General features: G+C 42.5%; 1 protein-coding gene across 4 annotated transcripts in view; it reads left to right on the top strand.

Moving 5' to 3' along the window:
* BRAF (B-Raf proto-oncogene, serine/threonine kinase) overlaps positions 1-26153 on the top strand; it is a 131511-nt gene that overhangs the window by 90267 nt on the left and 15091 nt on the right. For all 4 annotated transcript variants that reach the window (XM_075939782.1, XM_075939791.1, XM_075939774.1 and 1 more), the window contains 9 exons: positions 163-299; positions 1050-1167; positions 1461-1545; positions 2518-2694; positions 7670-7716; positions 9224-9342; positions 10258-10389; positions 15921-16055; positions 24523-24676. In XM_075939782.1, coding sequence (XP_075795897.1) covers positions 163-299; positions 1050-1167; positions 1461-1545; positions 2518-2694; positions 7670-7716; positions 9224-9342; positions 10258-10389; positions 15921-16055; positions 24523-24676 — 1104 coding nt within the window. The remainder of the gene's footprint in view (positions 1-162; positions 300-1049; positions 1168-1460; positions 1546-2517; positions 2695-7669; positions 7717-9223; positions 9343-10257; positions 10390-15920; positions 16056-24522; positions 24677-26153) is intronic.

Genomic DNA, 26153 nt, shown 5'->3' with positions numbered 1-26153 from the left:
ACATTTCTGTATTCTTAACATTTACATTTGTGTTTGGAGATACTGCATCTTAAACACAATTCCTGCACTTAATATGTTTATACAATAAATTTATATATAAACTGTCTTTATAATTTTTATATTCATTATAAAATTCTTCCAATTATCTCCTCTCCAATTTAGGTTCAACCACTGGTTTGTCTGCCACTCCGCCTGCTTCCTTGCCTGGGTCCCTTACCAATGTGAAAGCTTTACAGAAGTCCCCTGGACCACAGCGAGAGAGGAAATCATCCTCATCCTCTGAAGATAGGAATAGAATGGTAAGGGAAGAAAGCTATGCTTCACTGCTTTTGTGTTAGACATCCTTATTCCTTCATCAAAGGAATTATACTGGAGATATTGATATTTGCTAACATATATATTAAGCCAATAAATAATAGTACTACATTAGTCTGCTTGGACTGATGAATGAATCAGATATAAATCATTCAGTATATGCAGGTATTTTAATTGACATCCAAAAGTTTCTGTATGCTTCATCCTATGGGGCTGATCTACCTGAGAGAAAAACTTTTAAAATGTTCTCACATTTCACAAATGTTAGCTTCCTGATTCTAGATTTAGCATTATCTCCTGAAAGTTACTAGATTTTTAAAATTTACAATTTAACTATAATTTGTTATAACTATAATTTTAACTATAATTCCAACCTAGTCATGAGTTGTTTTGGTTTATTAGTAATATCTCAGTTTTACTAGTGACAGCTACCAGAAAACTGACTCAGTAATGAATGCCTCCACCATAGGAAATTGTTTAGTGCACCTGTATGCTAAAGTACAGAGGTTCAGTATGTGCTCATCTTGGAAGAAAATCACAAATATTTAAGAGTAAAGATTAAATTATAAATAAAATATTACTTAGTATTTGCTCTGGAAATCAAATGAAAATAAATTTTGCTTGATGATAAATGACCTGTTAAGGCTTCAGACTTAGAACGACATTGAAGTAGCTTTTAGTAAGGAAGAAACTCGTTTTAATGAAGATTACTACAGCTGCATTTCTTTTTAAAGAAAACCCTTGGTCGACGGGACTCAAGTGATGATTGGGAGATACCAGATGGGCAGATTACAGTTGGACAAAGGATAGGATCTGGATCATTTGGAACAGTCTACAAGGGAAAGTGGCATGGTATGTAATCTTTGTGGCGAAGTACTATTTCCGAGCTTCATAGAGGAATTTGTCTATTTTATTTTTTTCATTTAAACAAAGTACGAGATAAAATGCATGATATTGAAACTTTTGCTAATTTTAGTGAATAAAGAAACTATCATGCTAAAGATTAATCCTAATCATTCATGAATCTGAAAGGTCCATCTCTTATTGAATAAAGATTTCCAAATGTATATGTTGCATTTGCTCATTGAGTGAACTGTGTATACTACGTACATCTTAATTTTGTCTGTTAAATGGCCATTTTTAAGGTGATGTAGCAGTGAAAATGTTGAATGTTACAGCACCAACGCCTCAGCAGTTACAGGCCTTCAAAAATGAAGTAGGAGTGCTCAGGTAAGAATGTGTTAATTATCTTTTTGATGACATTAGATCATTAATATGCATTTATATTAGGGGTGCAACAGGATAACTGTTTAAACAGTTAACCAATAAGCTCCTGCCATGCTTCTGGGGAGCTGGCCGCTGCCCCCTGCTGCTGGCTCTTTATTAGTGGTAGCGGGGCTCGGAGCCAGTATGTGCCAAGAACCAACTTAAAAGCTGGCTCCTGGCACACACCTACTCCCAGGGAGCTTACTGCCCTCTCTTTATCAGAGGCAGCAGCACAGAGCAGCATCCAGCTCCCTGGGAGTGGGATGGCAGGAGGGAACTGTGCGCACCGGGATCCAGCTTAAAAGCCAGCTACTGACATGCACTAGTTCCCAGGAAGCTGGCTGCTTCACCGCGCTGCTACCTCTGTATTGTAAGCCAGCTCCTGGCACATACTGGCTCCCACATGCCAGCCCTGCTTTTAGAGGCAGGAGCTGAGGGTGGCAGTCAGCTCTCCAGGGTAGGGGTTGGCAAGCAGGAGCTGGTATGCACCAGGATCCGGCTTTAAAAGCTGGCTTCCAGCGCACACCAGGTCAGTGGTTACAAAGTTACCAATTACCCACTTTTTAACATCTCTAATTTACATCGCTTCAGGAGTTATTTGTGTATTCTATTTCAAATTTATTCCCCTTATCGTAATATTCAGAAGCAGAAATCATAGCTAGCATTTTTCAGAGGTATTTTGTATCTATTCCTAATTTTTCCTTTCTAAAGATAAATTTGAATAGTGAGCAATTCTTCATCTGTGGTCAGATGTGTTTATAAATCCTTCCATATAGTGAAAAAAAGTTTAGTAAACTGTGTACACCCAGGCTGTTATATTTCCTTGATGAAACCCTGCCTTTGTGTATTAATACCTCTAAAGGCAGTCACAACATCTGAATTGTGAAATTTCCATGAACGCTTTCATTGATTTCCAATGAAAATTTTCTTCTACAGGAAAACACGACATGTGAATATTCTACTTTTCATGGGTTATTCAACAAAGCCACAGTTGGCTATTGTTACACAGTGGTGTGAGGGCTCCAGTTTGTATCACCATTTGCATATCATTGAGACCAAATTTGAAATGATCAAACTCATTGATATTGCACGGCAGACTGCACAAGGCATGGAGTAAGTATTGCATCACTTGTTCATAGAATCATAGAATCTTACGACTGGCAGAGACCTCAGAAGGTCATCGAGTCCAGCCCCCTGCCCAAAGCAGGACCAACCCTCACGAAATCATCCCAGCCAGGACTTTGTCATTTGTTAGCAAATTAACTCTGAGATAATATTTAATACTTTTTTCTTTTTCTCTGCATTTGTAGTACAAAATCAAGTTAATATCTTTGTACCATGGCCATAGTCCTATTCTGATAATATCACATTATTTGATGGCTGTACTCAGTTATTGCTGCTGAGGAAAAGAGTAAAATAGGCTTTCTTATGTACTGTTATTAAAAGCATGGAGATATGCTACTCAACAAGGAATATTGTTTCAAGAAGTAATATTTCATAGGAAATAAAGGTACTTAACAAAAATGAAGGGTAGTAAGATAAACTTTAGTCTGTATAACTTTAGTTTAGATGGTGTGTTTATCAAAGCCCCTGTAAATCTTGTATTAAGAAGAGTAAAACAATAAGGGTATGTCTAAACTGCGTGGCTATTTCAGTATCCTGAAATAGCTACCCCGCGTTTTAACAAGCCGCCCGTTATTTCAAAATATTTTTTGAAATAACGGGCACGCTGCTTCAGCATCCCTGTAACCCTTGTTCCACAAGGGTTAAAGGATGTCTCGAAATAGCGCATTATTTCGAAATTTGGTGCTGTGTAGACACGCTAAATTTCAAAATAAGCTATTTTGAAATAGAATCGAAATAAGATACACAGTTTGTGTAGTGCAAATTGTGTATCTTATTTTGAGTTTAGGGTGCTGTGTAGACGCACCTTAAATTAACAAAATCTGGAAATCTGTATTCAGAGTATTTGATTAAATACTAAATCCTGCAACCCTCTTAACTACTGCCAACATTTTTATTACAATGGATGATCAATTTTAATATAAAACAGAGTTTCAGGACTGAAGGAAGAATATAGCTCTGAGAAGGTGTTAGATTTAAAAACAAGCAAAGGAGCATATCAGCAGTGGTCATGATCTTTAATCTGAGGCTTATTCCCTGAAAATCCTAAAATAGAGTAAAACAATCATTTTAGAGCTATAATCTGTTGATTACAGTAAAACTCCAATAGTCCGTCATCCAATTGTACGGCACTCCTGATAGTCCAGCATCAAAATGGCAAGAGCCTAGTGTGTGAGCTTCGGCAAAAAATAAGTCACAAGGCAGCAGTGGCAGCAGCTAAACCGAGCGAAACCGGACGGGACTGAGTCAGTCTGCCACTGGCATTGTGTGATGCTGGACAGTGGTTGTGCTACAATAAAAAGGGTTAAAAACACATTATATACAGTATAAACTGGTTTTATATATATAACCATATATATACACAGCATATCGTACCTCCTGATAGTCCAGCATATGCGATAATCTGGCACCACCTAGGTCTCAAAGGTTCCAGATTATCGGAAGTCTACTGTACTTTGAAAATTCCAAAATTTGCCATTGTTTGTAGTTTAGAATGAAATATGATTGTATCCATTTAGTGAAAAAATGTATTGAATTATGTAAGACAGTGGTAAATATGGGACCTGCATTATCTTATTGGCATTTTGCAATCTCTGCTTGCCTTCTAACAATTTATACAGTTTTATACATTGTAGGATCCCTATCCCAAGGCTTCTAGCACCTTGCAGGCATCAATAAAATAGAAAGAAAACACAAATTGAGAATGAGATAGAAGTCCACAATATACCAGAGAAGTCAGTTTATCTCATCAGCATTCAGGATCAGTTTCATGATAGTTAATTTAAACATGGCTGTGGCGGGCTTACGGGTGCGAGCACCACTCCCCTTCTCCCCCGGGAGATAGAGGGGGGGGGCTCCGTGAACCCACCACCTTGGGTCTGTCCAATGAACCCCTAAACAGGGTCTGCCTGCGGTGGAATGGATAGGTGCGACCACCCCTCTGCCTTAGCTGTCAAAGGGGGTTCCGTGAACCCTCCACCGCGTCACCCCTAACGAGGCTAGAGGTTTAGCCCGACCGCGGGCCTTGGGGTCCTTGCCCCTTTCCCGCCCCTTCAACGGGCGGTTATGCATCCGCAGTGCTGGGGTGTGACCACTATCCTCACCCTGCCCTCCCTCTCCTCCGGATCCCAGCCCGGGGACCTAAGTGGAGTATGGTGTCAGTGAGCCACCCTCCACGGCAGATGAGGCAGTGGCCTAAACTCGTCTGCCCACGGGCCCCAAAGGTGCCCTGCCCCGGGCTCCTTCCACTCCCTGCCTTCAGGCCCTCCCAATGGGACGCCTGCTGTGTTACTCACCCCGCCAGAGCCGTTGGGTCTGTCCAACCAGGATCCGGAGTCCGCTGGAGTCGTCCTTCTTCGCCCGGGGGGTGAGAGGCTTGGTGCTCCTGGAAGCTAGTGTGGCCATCTCTCTGCTCCCACGCTGCTGGCGTCCTCCGGCCGCTTTTCAAGGCGCCCGAGGAGTGACGTCAGGGGGATTAGCTCCACCCCCCCCCTGTCTTCCCCTCTAGGCTCGTCCCGGCGTGCACCCGGGTCAGCCTACCCCGCCGCGGGCTTGTCCCGGCTCCCCCACGCTCTCGCTCTGGCCAGTCGGGATCGGCCCCGCCGCTTCTGGCCGTGGCGCCCTTTTCCGTGCCCAGTGGGGTAACCCTCCCCCTGGGCCAGTGCGGACCCTGCCGGGTACGTCACAACATCAACCTCTACTTCTGATATACCTATTTAGTTTCTAATTTAAATAATAGAATTCTGTATTTGGATAATGCACCTGTTCATATTAACCTTAAAGAGTTCAGGACCTGATCCTGCAAGGACTATGTGAGTAATCCTAACTCACCTAAGTAGTCCCATGAAGTCATTAGGACTATTTGTGTAAATACGTGTTTATTAGACTCATATGCTGTACTTCAACGTTTAAAATATTAGTAAGATCAGAAGATTCATCCTCTGCCTTAAAAAATATCAAAGTGACTAAAGTTAATAGGACCAGTAGCTAAAATGCTGTGCTGAATACAATGCAATTTTCAGTCAAGACTTGATGTTTGGGGGTTCCTTAAAGAAAGCTGGAAGGTGGAGATGTTCAACAGAGAAGGTCTTTTCAAAAGTTTTGGTTCTGCAATACAAAGTTCCACGATGTTGGCTTTGAATGTTGACTTAAATACAAATAAAAAGACAAGGTTTCTGCAACACAGTTTATGTTCTTCAGTGATGCCATATTTGATACTGGAAATCTAATTCCTTCTGCAAAATTGCTCCTGATTCGAAGATTACTACTTTTACTCTGTGTATTTTAAAAACATAAGCTGTTTGTTGCTTCAGTAGACTAGAGAGTGTAGTTTGAGCTGTTCATGAATGAAACATTCTCTAGCCCCATGGTCACCAACAGGTCGATCGCTATTGACTGGTTGATCGCGAGGCCTCGATCAGTCGATCGCGAGGCGTCCTGTCTGCCCCGCCCCCATTTCCCTCCCACCCCCGAGAAGCCCCACTACCTACCTCAAGTGAAAATGGAGGTAGTGTAGGCTTCCTGGGGATGGACAGAAGTCTCGCAGCTTAGCACCACTTCCGGTGATTCCGGAAGCAGCGCTAGCTGCTCTGCCGGGTGTGTTGCGGGAGGGAGCATTGGCTCCCTGCACCGCACAGGAGGGGTGAGTCAGCCCCGGGGGAGGCGTGCGCACGGGAGGGTCGGCCCCGGGGCAGGCGCGCGCAGGGTTTCCCTGCACCGGGGGAGTTGGCCCTTGGGCAGGCGCGCGCAGGGTTTTCTGGCTTCGGGGCAGGCGCGCGAGCACGCGTGGCGCTTCCCTGTGCGGGGTCGGCCCTGGGGCAGGCACGCACTGGTTTCCCTCTGGGGCGGGGGGGAGAATCCTGGGAGGAGGCAGATGCGGGGGACTCTCTGCCCACACCAGCACCCCACTCCCCTGTCCCCACTGGCACCCCTCTCCCCACTCCCCTGCGACAGAACTCTGTCCCTACTCTCCTGTCGCCACTCCCCGAACTCTGTCCCCACTCCCGTCCCCAGCTACAGAACTCTGTCTCCACTCCCCTGTCCCCACTCCCCGAACTCTGTCCCCACTCCCGTCCCCAGCTACAGAACTCTGTCCCCACTCCCCTGTCCCCACTCCCCTGTCCCCACTCCCCGAACTCTGTCCCCACTCCCGTCCCCAGCCACAGAACTCTGTCCCCAGCCACAGAACTCTGTCCCCACTCCCGTCCCCAGCCACAGAACTCTGTCCCCACTCCCCTGTCCCCACTCCCTGAACTCTGTCCCCACTCCCGTCTCCAGCCACAGAACTCTGTCCCCACTCCCCTGTCCCCAGCCACAGAACTTTGTCCCCACTCCCCGAACTCCCCGAACTCTGTCCCCACTCCCCTGTCCCCAGCCACAGAACGCTGTCCCCACTCCCCTGTCCCCAGCCACAGAACGCTGTCCCCACTCCCCTGTCCCCACTCCCTGAACTCTGTCCCCACTCCCCTGTCCTGAGCCACAGAATTCTGTCCCCACTCTCCTGTCCCCAGCCACAGAGCGCTGTCCCTATTCCTGTCTCCACTGGCACTCTGTCCCTTGCTGCAGAACCCTGTCCTCTGCCCTCCCAGCACTCTGTTCCCTCTTCCCTGCCCCCCGCCGCAGAACTCTGTCCCCACAAAATGTATAATTATAAATGCTTCATTTTAGATTTAAATAGCATGAATAAAAAACAGACCATTAATTTCATAACTATAAACACGTGATTTTAATTTTATACATCGCATAATTTAAAAATAAACTGTTTATCAGAGTGTGTAAGTAAGGGCTGGGGATAGCAAGTGATGGACAGGAGGAGAATAGAGAGGGCAGTGCTTCAAGGAAGGGGTGGGGCTTCAAGGAAGGGGCGGGGCTGTAGATCTTCACCTGTTCGGAGATTTAAAAAGTGATCTTGGGTGTAAAAAGGTTGGAGACCACCCATCCTAAAAAATTATTTGTTTCTTTTCAGTTACTTGCACGCCAAGTCAATCATCCACAGAGACCTCAAGAGTAATAGTATCCTTTCTGAAAGATGCAACCTTGGAACATGACACCAAGCCTCTTTCTTCTGCCAGAAATGAACTTCTTAAAATGAACAGTCGTTCACATGTGACTCTTTTCAGAAATGTTAGAGGAGAGTTGACATGTGGGTGTGAAGTACTAATTGAGCAAAATAAAAAAATACCCATTACACCTTGTAATATGTTAACAAAGCGAAAGCAAGTTTTGTGGCAGAATCAACATTCACTTCAGATAACCATTCATTTTATGAACGTGAAAGGATACTTACAACTCAGTCACAGACTTCCACTATATCTGCAGTTTCCTGGAGCCATTTAAGAATTAGACATTGTAATGTGATTATCTGCTTAATACTAGTCTAAACATTATAGCTAACTTTAGGGCTAACTTTAGGGCAGGGTTGGGCAATAATTTTTAATGGGAGGGCCACTCCAAGATTTTGGTAAGTGGTCAAGGGCTGCAGTTCTGTGGAGGGGGCACTGGGTCTGGAACAGTAGGTAGGGTGTAAAAGGGAGCTTGAGATAGAGAACTGGGGTGCAGGAGGGAGTTTGGGTCTGAAAGGGAGTTTGGGTGGAGGAGGGATCTGGAGTTATGATCTGGAGTAGGGCTTGGGTGCAGGGCCAAAAGGGGTAATGGATGCAGTAGAGGATTCTGGCGTGTAGGAGAGACTGCAGAGTTTGGGAGGGAATTGTGCCCCAGGAGAAGTGGGGAAAGAGGTTGCAGAGGGCTTGGGTGGTGACGTGGGGCAGGGGATAGGATGCAGGGGCAAGGATGCAGGAAAGAATTATGGCCTATGGGAGGAGAATAGGAGAGGGTGCAGGGTCTGGGAGGGACTTGTGACCTGCAGGAGGTGGGGAGAGGGTTTGGGTTGTGGCCTGGGGCAGGTAGTTGGGGGGGAAAAAGGGGATGGGGTGCCATATGCAGGCTCTGGCTGGGAGTTGCTTATCTAGGTGGCTCCCAGCCAGCAGCTCTGAAGCAACCTGAGACAGGATCACTGTCTGTGTGCTGGGTGGGCTGATGCATATGGCTTTGCTCCAGCACAAGGAGGGAGTGAGGAGGCTTCATTCGCTGCCCCTGCCTTCTGCAAAATTTCTCAGCTCCTATTGGCCAGAAACTGGTCAATGGGAACTGAGGGATTTTGCTAGGGGGCGGGGACAGTGCACAAAGCTTTTTCCTCACTGCCCAGACTGCATAGCAATTAGCAGCCTGCTGTTTACAGCAGCTGCACCTGCTCTGTAGTAAAGGTGCCAGTGGCGGCTTGGCGGGCCAGATACAGCCTGCTAGCCACCTCTTGCCCATCCCTGCTTAGGGGATAGGATTTTATATATGCTGGGTATGCAGAATCTAGACCTATGTAAGAACTGATAACTTGAAAAGTATACTGTGGCTGGATGCTACAGATTGGTACAACTAACACCGAAAGCAAAAAGTCATTTAACATGTTTTGCTTGGTAGGAAAACATAGGGTTAGTTCTTCTTTTCCTTTACATCTCCTCCATAGATATATTTCTTCATGAAGACCTTACTGTAAAAATAGGTGATTTTGGTCTTGCTACAGTGAAATCACGATGGAGTGGGTCCCATCAGTTTGAACAATTGTCCGGGTCCATTCTATGGATGGTAAGTATAGGGGAATGGTGTATTCCTTTCAAATTATTTGGCTGTAGATGGCCTTTGAAGAGTTAGCTCCTGTTCTTTCAAACTGTTTCCATTTTGACTAAAGATTTCTGAACACCATCCCAAGTGCACAGCCATATAAAATCAGACTTAAGATGACATGGTCAAGATCAACTAAATTAATATCTGTAACTCCTCTTTAAGTATATTTTTAAAAAATCAGCAAAATCTGAAATGTTCTCATGAGTTTGTTTAAAATAATTTGTTTTTAAGTTAGATATATTCAAGTGTAGCTGTTGTGAAGAAACTGTCATAAAGATTATCAAGATTACCTCTTCAGAAGCAACTTATTTAAGGACTTTTGTTTAGACCAATTTAACCCCTTCCTAATCACACACCTTAAAACTTTGGTGGTGGCCAGGTTTGTAATTCCAGTTTCAAAATTGCTTCTCAGACCATAAAGTGTCAGTTTGCCTATCATAATTCAGCAATGAACTCATCCAGTTGGATAACCAATGGATTTAGAAATTCGTGTTCAGACACACAATATTAATGCTTTAGTCTCAGTAATTCTGGAACATCTGTTTTGAATAGTGGACCTGAATAAATCCAGTTATATATTACCAAAGGTACAAGATTATAACAAAAATGTCTCGGATAGTAACTAACTGAGAGATACTGGGTAGTCAATACTGAAGAGAGAGAGAATATGGAAGTCTATGTGTTTTGCCATTGAGCAGTCAGAACCTAAAACTGACTTTGAACTGTCAGAACCTAAGACTGCCTTTGCATGGAACCTCACTTAATATTGTTTCACTGTTTGTTGTTTTAAAAACAAAAGTTTCATATTTGGTATGTGATATAGCAGCCTGACATAAGATAAAATGCAGAATCATTCTCTTTCCTTTTATGGTACAGGCACCAGAAGTAATCAGGATGCAAGATAAAAACCCTTATAGTTTTCAATCAGATGTATATGCATTTGGGATTGTTCTTTATGAGCTGATGACTGGGCAGTTACCATACTCAAACATCAACAACAGAGACCAGGTAAAGAGAGCACCGATTAAGGGAGGCTTTCATTGCACTTGCTCACTTGTCTGCTGTAGGTGTTAACTGAAGTGCAGAATAATTTAGACTAGCAAAGTGAACATGCTAATATTTTTCAGGTGCTCCTTCTGCTCAGTATATGCTCACTTCAGGCACCTACCACCATTCTCACACTTCTTTTAATCTTTTACCATTTTTCTTACTGCAATTGTGGGTTTTCAGATTCTGAAAACTGTGTGGCAAGAATCTGTTTAAATAGATAACTTGTTATTTATTGCAATTTAATTTAGTTTTAATAATAATTCTTCAAAAAGAAGGTGATCTTCCATATAGTCACATTTCTCGATCTTCTTCCTTCCTGATTAATTCATATTAACATAGGCTTATGAAATAGTCCAGAACTAAGGAGACAAACATATTAAGTGTCCTGTTTTTATCTCAAACACTGAAAAGGGTATATATTATACCCTTTTTATAAATACATAAGAAGCAAGAGGAAGACCAAGGATAGGGTAGGCCCTCCGGTCAGTGTGGAGGGAGAAACAGTAACAGGAAATTTGGAAATGGCAGAGATGCTTAATCACTTCTTTGTTTCGGTCTTCACCGAGAAGTCTGAAGGAATGCTTAATATAGTGAATTCTAGTGGGAAGGAGGTAAGTTTAGAAGATAAAATAAAAAAAGAACAAGTTAAAAATCACCTAGAAAAGTTAGATGCCTGCAAGTCACCAGGGCCTGATGAAGTGCATCCTAGAATACTCAAGGAGCTGATAGAGGAGGAATCTGAGCCTCTGGCTATCATCTTTGGAAAATCATGGGAGACAGGAAAGATTCCAGAGGACTGGAAAAGGGAAAATATAGTGCTCATTTATAAAAAGGGAAATAAGAACAACCCAGGAAACTACAGACCAGTTAGTTTAACTTCTGTGCCAGGGAAGATAATGGAGCAAATAATTAAGGAAATCATCTGTAAACACTTGGAAGGTGGCAAGGTGATAGGGAACAGCCAGCATGGATTTGTAAAGAACAAATCATGTCAAACCAATCTGATAGCTTTCTTTGATAGAATAACGAGTCTTGTGGATAAGGGAGAAGCGGTGGATGTGATATACCTAGACTTTAGTAAGGCGTTTGATATGGTCTCACATGATATTCTTATCAATAAACTAGGCAAATACAACTTAGATGGGGCTACTATAAGGTGGGTGCATAACTGGCTGGATAACCCTACTCAGAGAGTAGTTATTAATGGTTCACAATCCTGCTGGAAAGGTATAATAAGTGGGATTCCACAGGGGTCTGTTTTGGGACCGGCTTCCTTCAATATCTTCATCAACGATTTAGATATTGGCATAGAAAGTACACTTATTAAGTTTGCAGATGATACCAAGCTGGGAGGGGTTGCGACTAAGCTGGAGGATAGGGTCATAATTCAAAATGATCTGGACAAATTGGAGAAATGGTCTGAGGTAAACAGGATGATGTAAAGTTTAATAAAGACAAATGCAAAATGCTCCACTTAGGAAGGAACGATCAGTTTCACACATACAGAATGGGAAGTGACTGTCTAGAAAGGAGTACGGCAGAAAGGGATTTAGGGGATTTAGGGAGACCACAAGCTGCATATGAGTCAGCAGAGTGATGCTGTTGCAAAAAAAGCAAACATGATTCTGGGATGCATTAACAGGTGTGTTGTGAGCAAGACACGAGAAGTCATTCTTCTGCTCTACTCTGCGCTAGTTAGGCCTCAGTTGGACCATTGTGTCCAGTTCTGGGCATGTCATTTCAAGAAAGATATGGAGAAATTGGAGAGGGTCCAGAGAAGAGCAACAAGAATGATTAAAGGTCTAGAGAACATGACCTATGAAGGAAGGCTGAAAGAATTGGGTTTGTTTAGTTTAGAAAATAGAAGATTGATGGGGGACATGATAGCAGTTTTCAGGTATCTAAAAGGGTGTCATAAGAAGGAGGGAGAAAACTTGTTCATCTTGGCCTCTGAGGATAGAACAAGAAGCAATGGGCTTAAACTGCAGCAAGGGAGGTTTAGGTTGAACATTAGGAAAAATTTCCTAACTGTCAGGGTAGTCAAACACTGGAATAAATTGCCCAGGGAGGTTGTGGAATCTCAATCTGTGGAGATATTTAAGAGTAGGTTAGATAAATGTCTATCAGGGATGGTCTAGACAGTATTTGGTCCTGCCATGAGGGCAGGGATCTGTACTCGATGACCTCTCGAGGTCCCTTTCAGTCCTAGTATTCTATTATTAGTTAATTGATATTCAGGTTTTCAGCAGATCCCTGGGTCTGCTTGGTGAAACACATGACTTTCCAAAGTCTGCATACCCTTGAAGAAGACTGGTTAATTGTGAACAACTAATCAGTCACACAGTGTTGAGGAAGCATAATATGGCTCCATGTAACAGTGTTCAGAGTGCTTACTTCATAATTTTCCAGTGTTTAAGATGGAAATTGGAAGGGGGGGTGAGACTTGACCTTTATTGAAAACTGTCTAAGGTTTGGGTGATGCCATTTGTTACATTGTGTCTCCCGCCCTGTTTTTATAGTGTCAGTACTTTAGAAATGCATCCATAGCAATGCTCATCACAGAACTTAATTTTATCTGGTTTTGTGACAGGGTGTTATCAGTCCCTTGATCACAGACAGTGCTGCAGCTGGTGAAGACTGCAGGCTCACTAACGGCTATTACACTCTTTGTGTTGGGGAACTGTGAGCATCTGGGTGACAATCACTGGGTTAACAAGAACAAAAAACAGGACTATGTAGCTAACACAGCTACATTTCTACCACTGGGTTAACAAGGTATTTGGAAAAAAATATAAGGGGAGGAAACAGTCAGCAAGGGGCATCTCTGGAGGGGCTCAGGCTAGGTCTACACTATAGTGTGTGTGTTTTTTGGGTTTTTTTGAAAAGCTACACAAATTGTGCTCTGCAGTTTTTCCAATCGCTTTTCCAGAAGAGGTTTTTCTGCCATTAGGCCCAGTCTTTTGGTAGAGTCCTTATCCCTTGTAGAATGAGATATACAGGACTCCCCAAAGGAGCACATTTGCTCTTCAAAAAAAAAGTGGAAGAGCAAACGCGTTCCTTGGATGCAGCGGTATCCCGGAAAACCCGCGCAGTGTAGACATACCCTCAGATAGCAAGCCTGGGCTAGGCATCAGGGAAGCCAACCCTTGCTATAAACCTGTATTGTTATTATGTAAGAGGGGAATGAATACACACTTTGGTGAAAGATAAACAGCCCAGTGTGTATTTGTGACTGAGAAACCAACTGAACTGGCCATGCAGTGAGTTTCACCAGGTAGTGAAAGAGACATTTTTGTGACAGGCTACTTCCATATACAGGCAGTCCCCGGGTTACGTACAAGATAGGGACTGTAGGTTTGTTCTTAAGTTGAATTTGTATGTAAGTCGGAACTGGTACATATTGTAGGGGAAACTCTAGCCAAACATTTCTCCAGAGCTCAGTTTTATTCTCCCACACCTCACTTCCCTCAGTCCTTTATTCTCAAGCTGAGGTGTCTGCTGAGAAAAGCCGCTCCGCATCTCCCTGGTCTGCTGGGGGGGGGGGGCGCTAGCTTCGTGTCTCCCTAGTCTGCTGGGGCGAAGCAGCTAGTGCGGGGTTGCCTCACCCCATTTGTAAGTAGGGATCCGATGTAAGTTGGATCCATGTAACCCGGGGACTGCCTGTATATCAAAATGCTTCACAGTTCATCAGATCTTGAGTGACTCATTTGCTTTCTTGTTTCTGCATTTTACATCTTTTTAAAGGAAGAAAAATGCCCACATTGCCAGCCAGGAGACTGTTACCACTTACAAGTTGTACTTGGCCCTGTTACATTTTAACTTTTTTGACAGCTCTGACTCATGAATCAGTTTCGTCTGCCTGGTGATAGATGACATGGATGCTGACTGTTTTCTGTAACAAACTTTAAACCACAGGTGCAGCTGATCTGTAAAATGCAGTGAAATGCCTTGAGTTTATCTTTCTTGGTCCATTGACTGAAAAGGATGTAAATAGGGTGCTGTATGTTTTGACAGATCTAGGCCATGACGAAAAGTTCAGCTCTGACATGAAAAGTTAAGTCCAAGTTGGAAATGGGCAAAATCTATGTCACTCCTGTTTATTGTCTCTCCTGCTCTGTGATGTAATTGAACCTCAGCATACCTATTTATAGGTTATGCAGGCCTCAGGACTACTGTTCTTGTTGTGATGTTTTCCTGCTTGTAACTTAAAAAAAAATAAAGTGTTTAATGTTAATTTAACATGTAACATTGAAATCAAAACAAAAACAAATTATCAGTAATTTCAGTACTAAATATTTACTGTAGTCTAAAGAATGCTATCTCCTGGATGATGAAAAGTCTGTTTCTGTGCAGCATAAGCAAAGGGTAGACTAGAAAAGTCTTTACAGAGGATACATGGTTGGTGCTTGGGAGTTGTGGGGGAACTTTTAAGTTATCTCCTAAAGAGAGGTCAAAAACTTTTCAGTCTACAGTTTAAATTAGGAGCAGTAGAATATGTTAGCATAAGCAGTCTCCATATGTAACTTGACATGTAACTGTTTTGCCTCCCATACAAAACATAAAATAATTACTTTTCTTTAAATGTAAGTCACAACACACCTTCTGGATCCATCTGGCTAAATTACTCAGTGACGATAGTGATTGTTACAGTATGAATAGATCTTTGACTTGTTTGAAGAGGTGTTTTAGTATCAACACAATGTTCAAGCTCCGTTACATTTGAGCTTGGCTTGATATAATAATGTCTGCTTCATATTTCTAAAAGAAGATACACCATACTTTACAGTGCTTTCCATCTAGATCTTTGTTGATTTGGAGTTGTGTGCTTCAGTTTCAAGTCCTTTTTGAAATGGAGGCTTTGTTCAATAAATTAATACTGAAAATATAAGATCTATTTCCAGACGAACTAGATCTATAGCACTCTGGTTCAGTAGAAGAAAGACTAGCTCTTCTTTCCCACTGTGTTAAGAAAACATAGTCAGAAGAGAATCAAAGAGAATGTATGATGGAAAAATATATGGTGTGATATATTTCTTTAATTCTCCTAATGTGCGAATTTGCCACTTATTCTGGATAAAATAGTGTAAAATCATTAAATGGCACGGAATATTTATCTTTTAGATCTGCATCAGATCCATTTATTCTTCTTATAACCTCTTTTGGTGCTCAAGAATTGTTCCTTGTATGCTTTAGTGTAAATAGTATTATCTACTAGCATGTATGATTCTCCCTTAATTCCTTTTTAAAGGGGGAAAGGAGGGAAGAGTACTTCTTTTCTGCTGAAGTGGTTTATGAAACATATCAGCAGAATCATTAGTCCTAAATAGTGTGGAATGTACTGTATACATATATGTGTAAGGAACTACTGCTGGAATGTACACGTTTCAGCTCAAAAGATAGTTAAGTATGTGCAATTCTTTTTAACTTGCTACATGGTTATGTTTTACGAATTTTCCCTTTCCCTTTCCCTTTTATTTTAAAAATAAAAGATCATTTTTATGGTGGGACGAGGATACCTATCTCCAGATCTCAGTAAAGTGCGAAGTAACTGTCCAAAAGCCATGAAGAGGCTAATGGCAGAGTGCTTGAAGAAGAAGAGAGATGAGAGACCCCTCTTTCCACAGGTAAATTGGATTGCAGTGGGAGGCAAAAAGTAGTCTACAATAGTGATTCTCATCCATATTGAGGTCAAGATCCATTTGTAAACTTTGATGGCCTCCCATGACACAGTACATAACATTAGTGCAAAAAACATCTGGCATACAAAATATTTTTTACCTATAATATATAGTACTCCTGGGAGAATTCTGTGCCACTGTGTGTGTGCATATTTCATGTGCTGCACATATAATGTATGTATGTATATAAGGTCCTTCTAACCCAGTATCCTGTCTTCCAACAGTAGCCACAGCCAGATGCCCTAGAGGGAATGAACAGAACAGGTAATTATCAAGTGATCCCTCTCCTGTCCTCCATTCCCAGCTTCTGACAAACTGAGGCTAAGGACACACCATTCCTACCCATCCTGGCTAATTGCCATTCATGGACCTTTCCTCCATAAATTTATCTACTGGTAGTTCTTTTTTGAACCCTGTTAATGTTCTGGTTTTCACAACATTTTCTGACAAGGAGATCCACAGATTGACTAAGAACTAGATAAATTCGTGGAGGTTAGGTCCATCAGTGGCTATTAGTCAGGATGAGTAGGAAAGGTGTCCCTAGCCTCTGTTTGTCCGGGGCTGGAAATAGATGACAGGAGAGGGATCACGGGATGATTCCCCATTCTGTTCACTCCCTCTGGGCCATCTAGCACTGGCCACTGTTGGCAGACAGACTATTGGGCTAGATCAGGCATGTCAAACAGGCCCGCCACTCCTTTTTTATGAAAGAATAAAATGCGGCCCACTGGCTGCTCTGAGCACATGGCCGAGTGTAGATCACAGCTGACTGGCCTGCTGCTCTGCGCTCAGCGCTCCAGCATGTGCTCACGGCTAGCTGGCCGCTCTGCGCGCAGCATCAAGCACCTGTTCACTGTCAGCTGCTCTGCTCATGTGCCCCAGCACCTGGAGGAAGAAGTGTGGTGGCGGCGGAGGCAGCAGCAGTGGCGGCTTCGGGACTCAGGCATTAGGTTAGAGCAGGGTCTGGGAGTGCCTGGCTCTGGGGGAGAGGGGAGGCATTAGTTTGGAGGGCGTTGGGTGCCTGGCTTTGAGGGAGGAGTGAGGCATTAAGTTGGGGGGGTTAGGAGTGCCTGGCTCTGGGAGAGGGGGGAGACATTGGCTTAGAGCAGGGGGTGCCTGGCTCTGGGGGAGTGGTGAGGCCTTGGGGTAGAGCACGAGTGGGACCGGGAGTGCCTGACTCCGGGGGAGCAGCGGGGAATATTTTGCTACTATTTTGGTTTTTATTTATTTATTCCCAAATAAACTCACAAAATGTATTAATTTTATATCAATAAATATGTCCTTGTTTTGCAAATGCACGAATAATTATATGTTTATGCAAAATCTCAAACTTACGAAGTATCTTAAATTTTCACAGAAGCCTGTTCTATTTGATTAACCACTGTCTATACTTGTTTTTATTTCAACAAGTTTTGTATCATAAAAAATTAAAAAGTACCTTAAATTTATAATTAAATTAAAATATATACAAGCAAACGACAACAATTTTACATGTCAAATTATTGCATTTTAGTCAAATAAGACCTGAAAAAATATCTAAAAATATACCTAAAACCTAATCTATAATAATAATTACGACTTTACGATAGGAGTACATGTTCTTTGGTGACCCTGAAAGCTATCAGTTTTCATTTGTGTGGCCCTCAGTAGGTTTCAAATTTGACATGCCTGGGCTAGATGGTCCTTTGGTCTGACCCAGTATGGCCATTCTTATGTTCTTATGACTGTGCTTTGTGTGAAGAAATACTTCCTTTTGTTTATTTTAAACCTGCTATCTATTAATTTCATTTGGTGACCCCTTGTTCTTTTGTTATGGGAAACAAGTAAATAACTTTTCTTTATTCACTTTCTCCATACCAGTCATGATTTTAAAAGATCTCTATCATATCCTCCTCCTTAGTCTCCTCTTTTCTAAACTGAAAATTCCTGGTCTTTTTAATCTCCCCTCATATGACAGTTGTTCCAAATCCCTAATAATTTTTTATGTCCTTCTCTGAACTTTTTCTAATGCCAAGATAGTTTTTTTAGATGAGGTGACCACAGCTGTACACAGTATTCAGGATGTGGGCATATCATGGATTTATATTGTGGCAATAAGATATTCTCTGTCTTATTCTCTATCCCTTTTTGAATTATTCCTAACATTGTTTGCTTTTTTGACTGCTGCTGCACATCGAGTGGATGTTTTCAGAGAACTATCCACAGTGACTCCAAGATATCTCTCTTGAGTGGCAATAGCTAATTTTGTACGTATAGTTGGAATTATGTTTTATAATATGCATTACTTTGCATTTATCAACATTAAAATTAATTTGCCATTTTGTTGTCTAGTCACCTAGTTTTGTGAGATCCTTTTGATGAAACTCTTTGGATTTAACTATCTAAAGTAAGCTAGTATCATCTGCAAATTTTGCCACCTTAATTTTTTCCCTCTTTCTCCAGATCAATTATAATTATGTTGAATAGGATTGGTCCCAGTAGAGATCACTGCAGGACACCACTAGATACCTCTTTCCATTCTGAAAACTGACCATTTATTCCTACTCTTTGTTTCCTAACTTTTAACAAGCTATCAGTCCACGAGAAGACTTTTCCTCTTATCCCATGACAGCTTACTTAAGAGCCTTTGGTGAAGGACCTTGTCAAAGGCTTTCTGGAAATCTAAGTACACTGTATCCACTGGATCGCCCTTGACCACATGTTTGTTGAACATAATTCCCCCTAAGATGCACGCCTGCGCAGCCATGCACAAAAATTTCTCTACCTGCCCACCTCCGTTGAAGGGCCATGCAATAGTCTTCTGATGGAAGATGAGCTGCTCCTACGGAGTAGGGGAGGCTCAGCCAGGCAGCTCTGTGCTGTCCTTGACTCCCCAGGGCTGTGGCCAGGGCCACATAATAACTGCCCAGCTGCTCCGGGGGTCATGGCTGGGACCAGGGCCACGTGGCAGTGGCTGCTCCTCTGGTGGCAGGCATTCCTCCAGCTGCCGGGGCCAGCCCAGGACCACATGGCCTTGGCGGCGGCTCCTCCAACAGCCAGGGCCAGCCCAGGATTGCGTGACCGCAGCAGTGGCACCTTTGGTGGGTGAAGCCGGGGCCAAAGCCAATGCTGCATAGCAGCAGTGGTGGCAGCAGCTCCTCAGGCGGCTGGGGCCACCACCTAAGAGCAGCTGGGAAGTCACCACGCAGCTGTGGCCACAGTCAGCCCTGGGGAAGGACTGGAGCTGGGCTAGGGCCACGTGGTAGCTGCTCTCAGGGCAGGCCACGGGGCAGCTGTCGGGGTTGGGCCTGGGGCTGCACTGTGGCTGTGCCAGGGTTTGGGTCGTGGTACAACATGGGGGGGAGGAAGTTTAATGGCGGCTCTACTCAGCACCCTGACCCACTGCAGCCCATACAGTACTATCTGCCACTTGTGCTACTGCTGCTCTGCCTCCCTGTGCAGACAGCAACCACATGGCTCAGACACTGCATGGAGGGTGAGCAGAGCAGAGACCCAGCCAGGGAGAGGGCAGTGATGTTGACTCCCACAGAAGTGTGCCTTAGGCTCCTGTCACCGCTGCAGAGGGGGAAAGGAGCACCCTGCCCCGGATTCAAGCTGGCTGTGCCAGTGGGTGTTCATGCTATTTGTACAGCATTATACACTGTGGCCATTTTACACTCCGGTGGCACAAAGGTACCCTAAAGACAGTGATCTCACTCCCCTACTTGGGTTTTATTCCCAATGTAGGTAAGGGGCTCCCTGTCTTGCTTAGAACCAATGGAATGACTCTGTGGTAACCCTCAACCTCCCTTCCCCTTCCATAAAGCTCCCAAGATAGGGGCATTCTGGAGGAAAACTAGAGCAGTGTTGCACTGTGATTTTTCTTGGCCTCCTATGATTTCTATTGAACTATGGGCAATGCAGACTTAGAGTAGCCTTGAGGCTAATTTAACATACAACAGCAGCTGGACTTGCTTCTGTCAAGATGGAAGATAAAGGAGGCTTAGATACATCTTTCACTCTTTCAGCATTCCTGCATTGATGCACTGTAGTCATGCCTTGGTATCCTAGTAAAAGTTGAGAGATGCTAAGTTCAAACTTTTCTGCTGGATCTCATACTTCTGGTATTGCTAGCAAACCCTCCAGCATCCTTTTGGTGTTCTGAATTCCAACAGTAATCATAGGAGTGGAAGGGAGATTATCTACTCTACATCTAGCTGGGGGAGGCTCTGAGAGAGGGCTATAAACAGAGGAAGTTGGCTACTGAAAATTTTGCAGTATTAATTTTCTTTTTATTTTACTTCATATTAAATAAACATATAAAGTAATGAACCTTGTTAATTATCTCTTATTTTAGTATTCTTTCTTCCATAACATTTTACAAAATATATATAAGGTATTTGATACTAACTTGGATGCCACAGTGGCACACATCTGAACAGTGCACATGACCTCAATGTTGGTGCACAAGACAAAACTCTCTCCGCTCAGGGATGGAAAATCTTTAGAGGGATCCCCTCAAATAATTCTAGTAGATTTGTGAGGTATGATTTCCCTTTACAGAAACTATATTGGCTTTTCCCCAACAAATTATGTATAACTATGTGCCCAACAATTTTGTTCTTTACTATAGTTTCAACTAATTTGCTTGGTACTGACGTTAGATTTACCAGTCTGTAATTGCCATTATCACCTCTAGAGCCTGTTTTAAAGATTGGCATCACATTAGCTATCTTCCAGTTATTTGTTACAGAAGAAGATTTAAAAAATAGATTACAAACCACAGTTAGTAGTTCTGCAATTTCACATTTGAGTTCTTTCAGAACCTTTGGGTGAATGTCATCTGATCCTGGTGACGGGTTTATCAATTTGTATCCTAATCATATCTCAATCTGGGAAAATTCCTTCAGATTTATCACCTAAAAAAAATGGCTCAGTTTTGAGAATCTTCTTAATATCCTCAGACATAATACTAATGCAAAGAATTCATTCAATTTCTCTACAGTGACCTTATTGTCTTTGAGTGCTCCTTTAGCATCTCAGTTGTCTAGTGACCCCACTGGTTGTTTAGCAGGTCTCCTGCTTCTGATGTACAAAAAAATGCTATTAATTTATGAATTTTTAGCTAGCTGTTCTTCAAATTCCTTGTTGGCCTTTCTAATTATATTTTTACACTTCATTTGACAGATGTTATGCTCCTTTCTATTTTTATCACTAGGATTTAACTTCCACTTTTAAAGCTACACCTTTTTATCTCTTCTAAATGCTTCTTTTACTTGGTTGTTAAGCCATGGAGGCACTTTTTTGTTATTTAAGTTGAACCTCTATTATGGTGTCTTTGAAAAGTTTCCATGCAGCTTACAGGTATTTTACTTTTAGCACTGCACCTTTTAATATCTGTTTAACTAACCTAATTTTTGCATAGTTCCCATTTCTGAAATTAAATTCCACAGTGTTGGGCTGCTGTGATGTTTTTCCCACTACAGGTATGTTAAATGTAATTATATTATGGTCACTTTTTCTAAGCAGTCCAGTTATAGTCCTCTATCTCTTGGACCAGATCCTGTGCTCCACTTAGGAATAAATCAAGAATTGCCTCTCTTCTTGTGGGTTCCAGAACCAGCAGCTCTAAAAAGCAGTCAATTTAAGGTGTCAATAAACTTTATATCTGTGCCCCATCCTGAGGTGATGTGTATGCTATACAGGGTACATGTCAATATGGGAATAACCCCAATTATTATTGAGGGTTTTTTTTTTTATTCTTTTAGGCTCTCTGATCTCCCTTTACATTTCACAGTCTCTATTGCTATCCTGGTCTGCTAAGATAGGGAAGAGAAAGAGCCTGCAGTGGGTGACGGGCACTGTGAGACTGATAGAGGGTCAAAGACTGAGGTAGGGGCTGAATGGGAGTTGAGGTAAAAGGCCACAGAAAGGGGGGAAGTGCCAGGCAAAGGAGGAGGAGTGCAGAGACACATGGAGATAAAAGGACAGGGCTGGCTGACGGGGTACAGGATACATAGGCATACGGGAAGGGGGTACAGAGCTGTGTGGGGGTGATGGCTGAGTGGGAGCACAGAGCCACATGGGGACAGGGAAGGATGTGCATGGTTGAATGGGAGAGGCTAGGTGTTAGCCAGGGTCTGCATTAGGGATGTTAAATATCAGTTAATTGAATAGTCAATTAACCTCATGAATTTTTATTGGTTATTCAACTATTCAATAGTACCCGGGGGCAGGGCCAGCAGCCAGTGCACTCTGGCCTTACTCCCGAGAAGCCCCCTGCCACTCAGGACTGCTGCCTCTGTCTGAGAAGCAGTAGCGAGCGGTGCCAGGTGGGAGCTTGTCCACGAGGGGAGCCAGTTTAAAAACCAGCTCCCCTCACGGACCAACTGCCTGTCGCCCTGCAGCAGTGCAGGGTGGCAGTAGCTCCTTCCTAGGGGAGGTCTGATCTCCCAGACCCGGCACAAGCAGGGACTGAGCTGGGCTCCTGCCTGCCTAGCTCTTGATATACTTTAACTGCAGAGCCACAGCAGGGGTGGGTCCTGGACCCATTGCAAGCCAGGACTGAGCCAGGCTGCTGGCCAGCCTACTAAAAAAGATTACTGGGAGGGGGGGAAATGTGTGTAGTCTATAGCATTAACCTGTAAGCTTTTACTTATCGGTTAAATGGTTAATTGACTACGCTATTACATCCCTAGTCTGCATGGGGTTACTCCCTAACAATTCTTTCCTACCCCTAGCTTTCTCCAAAAAAACTGTTCTGTGGTTTTCCCAACCATACCCAACAACCCTTCAAGTTCATACCCAGACCGCTTTCCAGCAATTACTTCCCTCACTCTCAGCTGCTCTGTTACCTCTGACTTCCCCATGCCTTTGCACTGTTTCTGAGTGGTATGGGAAATACAGTTCTATACTGCAGTTTAAATGAATTATTACACAGAATTCTGTATTAATATGCCTGGTGGTAAATCTATTTGTCAAAAATCATCTCCTGAATCTGTTTTGTTGCCTGTATTATTACAGACATGCTTGCTGACAGATATTTTGAAATAAATTACCAAAATAATTGAAACTGAATTGAATATTGTATTATTTTGACTAATAAAATATGCAAAATTTTAAAATAGTGTGCAGAATTTTTTTTTTTTTGGCACAGAATCTCCCAGGAATAATATAATATATACATTAACATTGTAAGTACTAAATAAGTGCAATGTGTATACCAGCATGGTGTGTCCAGTCTCACAAACAGGTTAGGCATTGCTCCATGCTCCGGACATTGCGGTGTTCCAGAGGTTCTGGCCAGGCTTAAAAGGGACACAGAACCACTTAATCAAATTTGGCCTGGCTCTTTCCCTGTCATGGTGATGGAAGGGGTGGTTGGGATAAACCTGATCATCAATGTGACTCTGTGCTCCAGGTCACAAAGCCAAAAATGGGGAGCCAACCCTAGTCACAGAACTAGAGCCATAGAAACCTCAGTCGTCGGGTCAGCATGCAGTGGGCTCTGTAACATCCTCTCTTCCCTCTCACCTCCCACATGACCTTTTGACACATTGTGGCATGCTGGCAACACAGTTTTGTGTCACAACTCATGCATTAAGAAGCCCTGGTCTAAGAAATGTATGTGCATATTGACTGTTTTCCTTTGAACTAGGACATGAGTTCCATCTGAAGACCAGTATAAGTAAGAATGTATAGTTAAGCGCATAGTTGGCAAGTGTAGTTAGCAAAGTACAAATAAATAAATATTAAAATGATATGTATGTAGTTGGGAGAGAACAACATGCATTGATGAAGAATTAAAGAAGGCCCATTCACACAGCAAATGGATGCTGCATTAATGTCTCAATTTTAGTACTTACTGTATATCCTCTGAAATGTTTATACCCCCAAATACTATAAATGGAAATTGTCGTGTAGTTTTGTTGCAAATCTTAACCATCCAGTCCCTATCTGGAAAAATATCTTTGGATTCTAAACAATTGTAGCTGTATGTATGTATATATGTATTTATTAAGCACATAGCTCAACATTTAAAAATATAAAAAAGTGAGATCCCTCTGCTGAATTTGTGGTAGTAGTTTGAATCAAACTATTTCCAAAGCTATGGTCATTCCTGGTAACATCTTGATGCTAGTGCATAAACAAGAAAGTAAACAAAAAAATACTGTCACCTTCATCGGAGTCAATGAAGAAGAGACAGTATATTCCTTAGGGTGAAAAGTGATGCAATTTCTCTATAAATGTTCTTTTCAGCCTTCTCAGAAAGTATAAAAACTAGACTGCAAAATGTTAAGCTGTTTTAAAAAGTAGTGGCTTGGTTGACCTTAAGCCACTCATTGCTTGTAATTCTTCAATGTTCTGCCTTTGGTTTTTGGGTGTTACTCTGCCACACTGGGATTGATCTTCTGTTGTTTTCTGCTTGTTTTAGATCCTTGCCTCCATTGAGCTTCTGGCTCGGTCATTGCCAAAAATTCACCGCAGTGCATCTGAGCCCTCATTAAACCGGGCTGGCTTCCAGACGGAGGATTTTAGTCTGTATGCGTGTGCTTCTCCAAAAACACCCATCCAGGCAGGGGGATACGGTGGGTTTCCAGTACACTGAAAAGGAATTGAAAGCATGTGCCTGTGTGAGTGCTGGTCTGTTCCCGTGTGTGCGTGCACAAGTGTGCGTATGTTCTCACATGTTAGGAGTGGGCATTATATGTTTCTAGCACAAAGACTGTTGCTGGCAAAGGATGCTCTGGGAATTGCCAGCACAAAAAGGATTAAAAGGTCACCTATGAGAAAAGGGAAAAGTCGTTTCAGACAAAACAAAAAAACTCTGTTTGGGTTACTGGGTCATACCTTGCATTTGCTGTGCTTTCTGTGCCATCTTTCCTTACTTCTCTGGTTGCTCTGTAGGTAGTGTCTTTAAGTTTAAACTACTCAGACTATTTTTTTCTATTGAATTCAAAATCGTTGAGCAACAGTTTTAGCTTCTCAGTTGGATGTGTTGATGGTCATGTGTGAAGATGGCAAAAGAGCTTAGCTGCAAGGTTGAGCACAGCTAAAGGTTGGTGTAGTTAACAGAGGTGAGCAAACACAACACAGATTTCAAAGGAAGACTTTGGCAGTGTGTGACTTTTGTTTTTTATTTATGGTTTAAAAGAGTGCTAGTTGGGAAGCCTCTTTTACTAGAGACGGTATCTGTCTTTTGTCTAAAAGTGATCTGACCAGCTCTACTTTAAAACCTTTTTTAATACTCTTACATCATTACAATGTAGAATAAACTTCAGATGTCTGATATTACTTCTAAACAGCAGATGTATCACAAATAATTATCCCTTTATCCTGCAAATAGAAGGAGCCTTATTTTAAGAAACTTGACAACTCTGAAGAACATAAGTAGATGTGTTTCTGCTGTGCAATAATATGTTAACTCCCATAATGGGAAAACCTGTTTATAAAAGCAAGGCTATAAACTTGAAAAGTTTTTGGTGGGAAATTGATATTTTACCATGAATTTCCATTTTAAAAAATGGCTTTCTATTATTTCACTACTTTATTTGAATTAGTAATGTTGCTGGAGTCATTTCTTTTCTATGGGGAATATTTTGCTTTTGTACAGAAGTTACTGGGTTGACTACAAGTACTTAGCATGCAAACTAGAAATTTTGCTAAACTCATAATGTCAGCTCACTCCCTCTTTTGTAGATTATTCATCTGGCACAGATAAATCACAGACTAGCACTATCTTTTTCATGTTACAGTGACCTCTGGTGGCAGACATTAGCACAATAATATTGTCAATGTCTGGACTGTCATGTTCCTGTCCTATCTGAGCTGTGTTCTCAAGTATTTTACAGATCTGTTAAATATTAAGCTATTTACTGTGAACAGTTTCTCTCCACCACAAACAAGCTTTTGCCTTTTTGGTTGGTTCTTCAAGGAAAGGAAAATATTTCTTAATGGCTTCTGGTTATATGATTTGTAGAGAAGTTTGCAGTATTGCTGTCAGTATGTTTTAATGGATGAGAGGGGGGCAAAAAGAGCTTTCTTGCACTCCATACCCTGCTCTAG

Source organism: Pelodiscus sinensis, chromosome 1 (assembly GCF_049634645.1).
Source record: "Pelodiscus sinensis isolate JC-2024 chromosome 1, ASM4963464v1, whole genome shotgun sequence".
In the NCBI taxonomy this organism is placed as follows: Eukaryota; Metazoa; Chordata; order Testudines; family Trionychidae; genus Pelodiscus; species Pelodiscus sinensis.
This window is presented reverse-complemented; position numbering and strand designations above follow the sequence as displayed.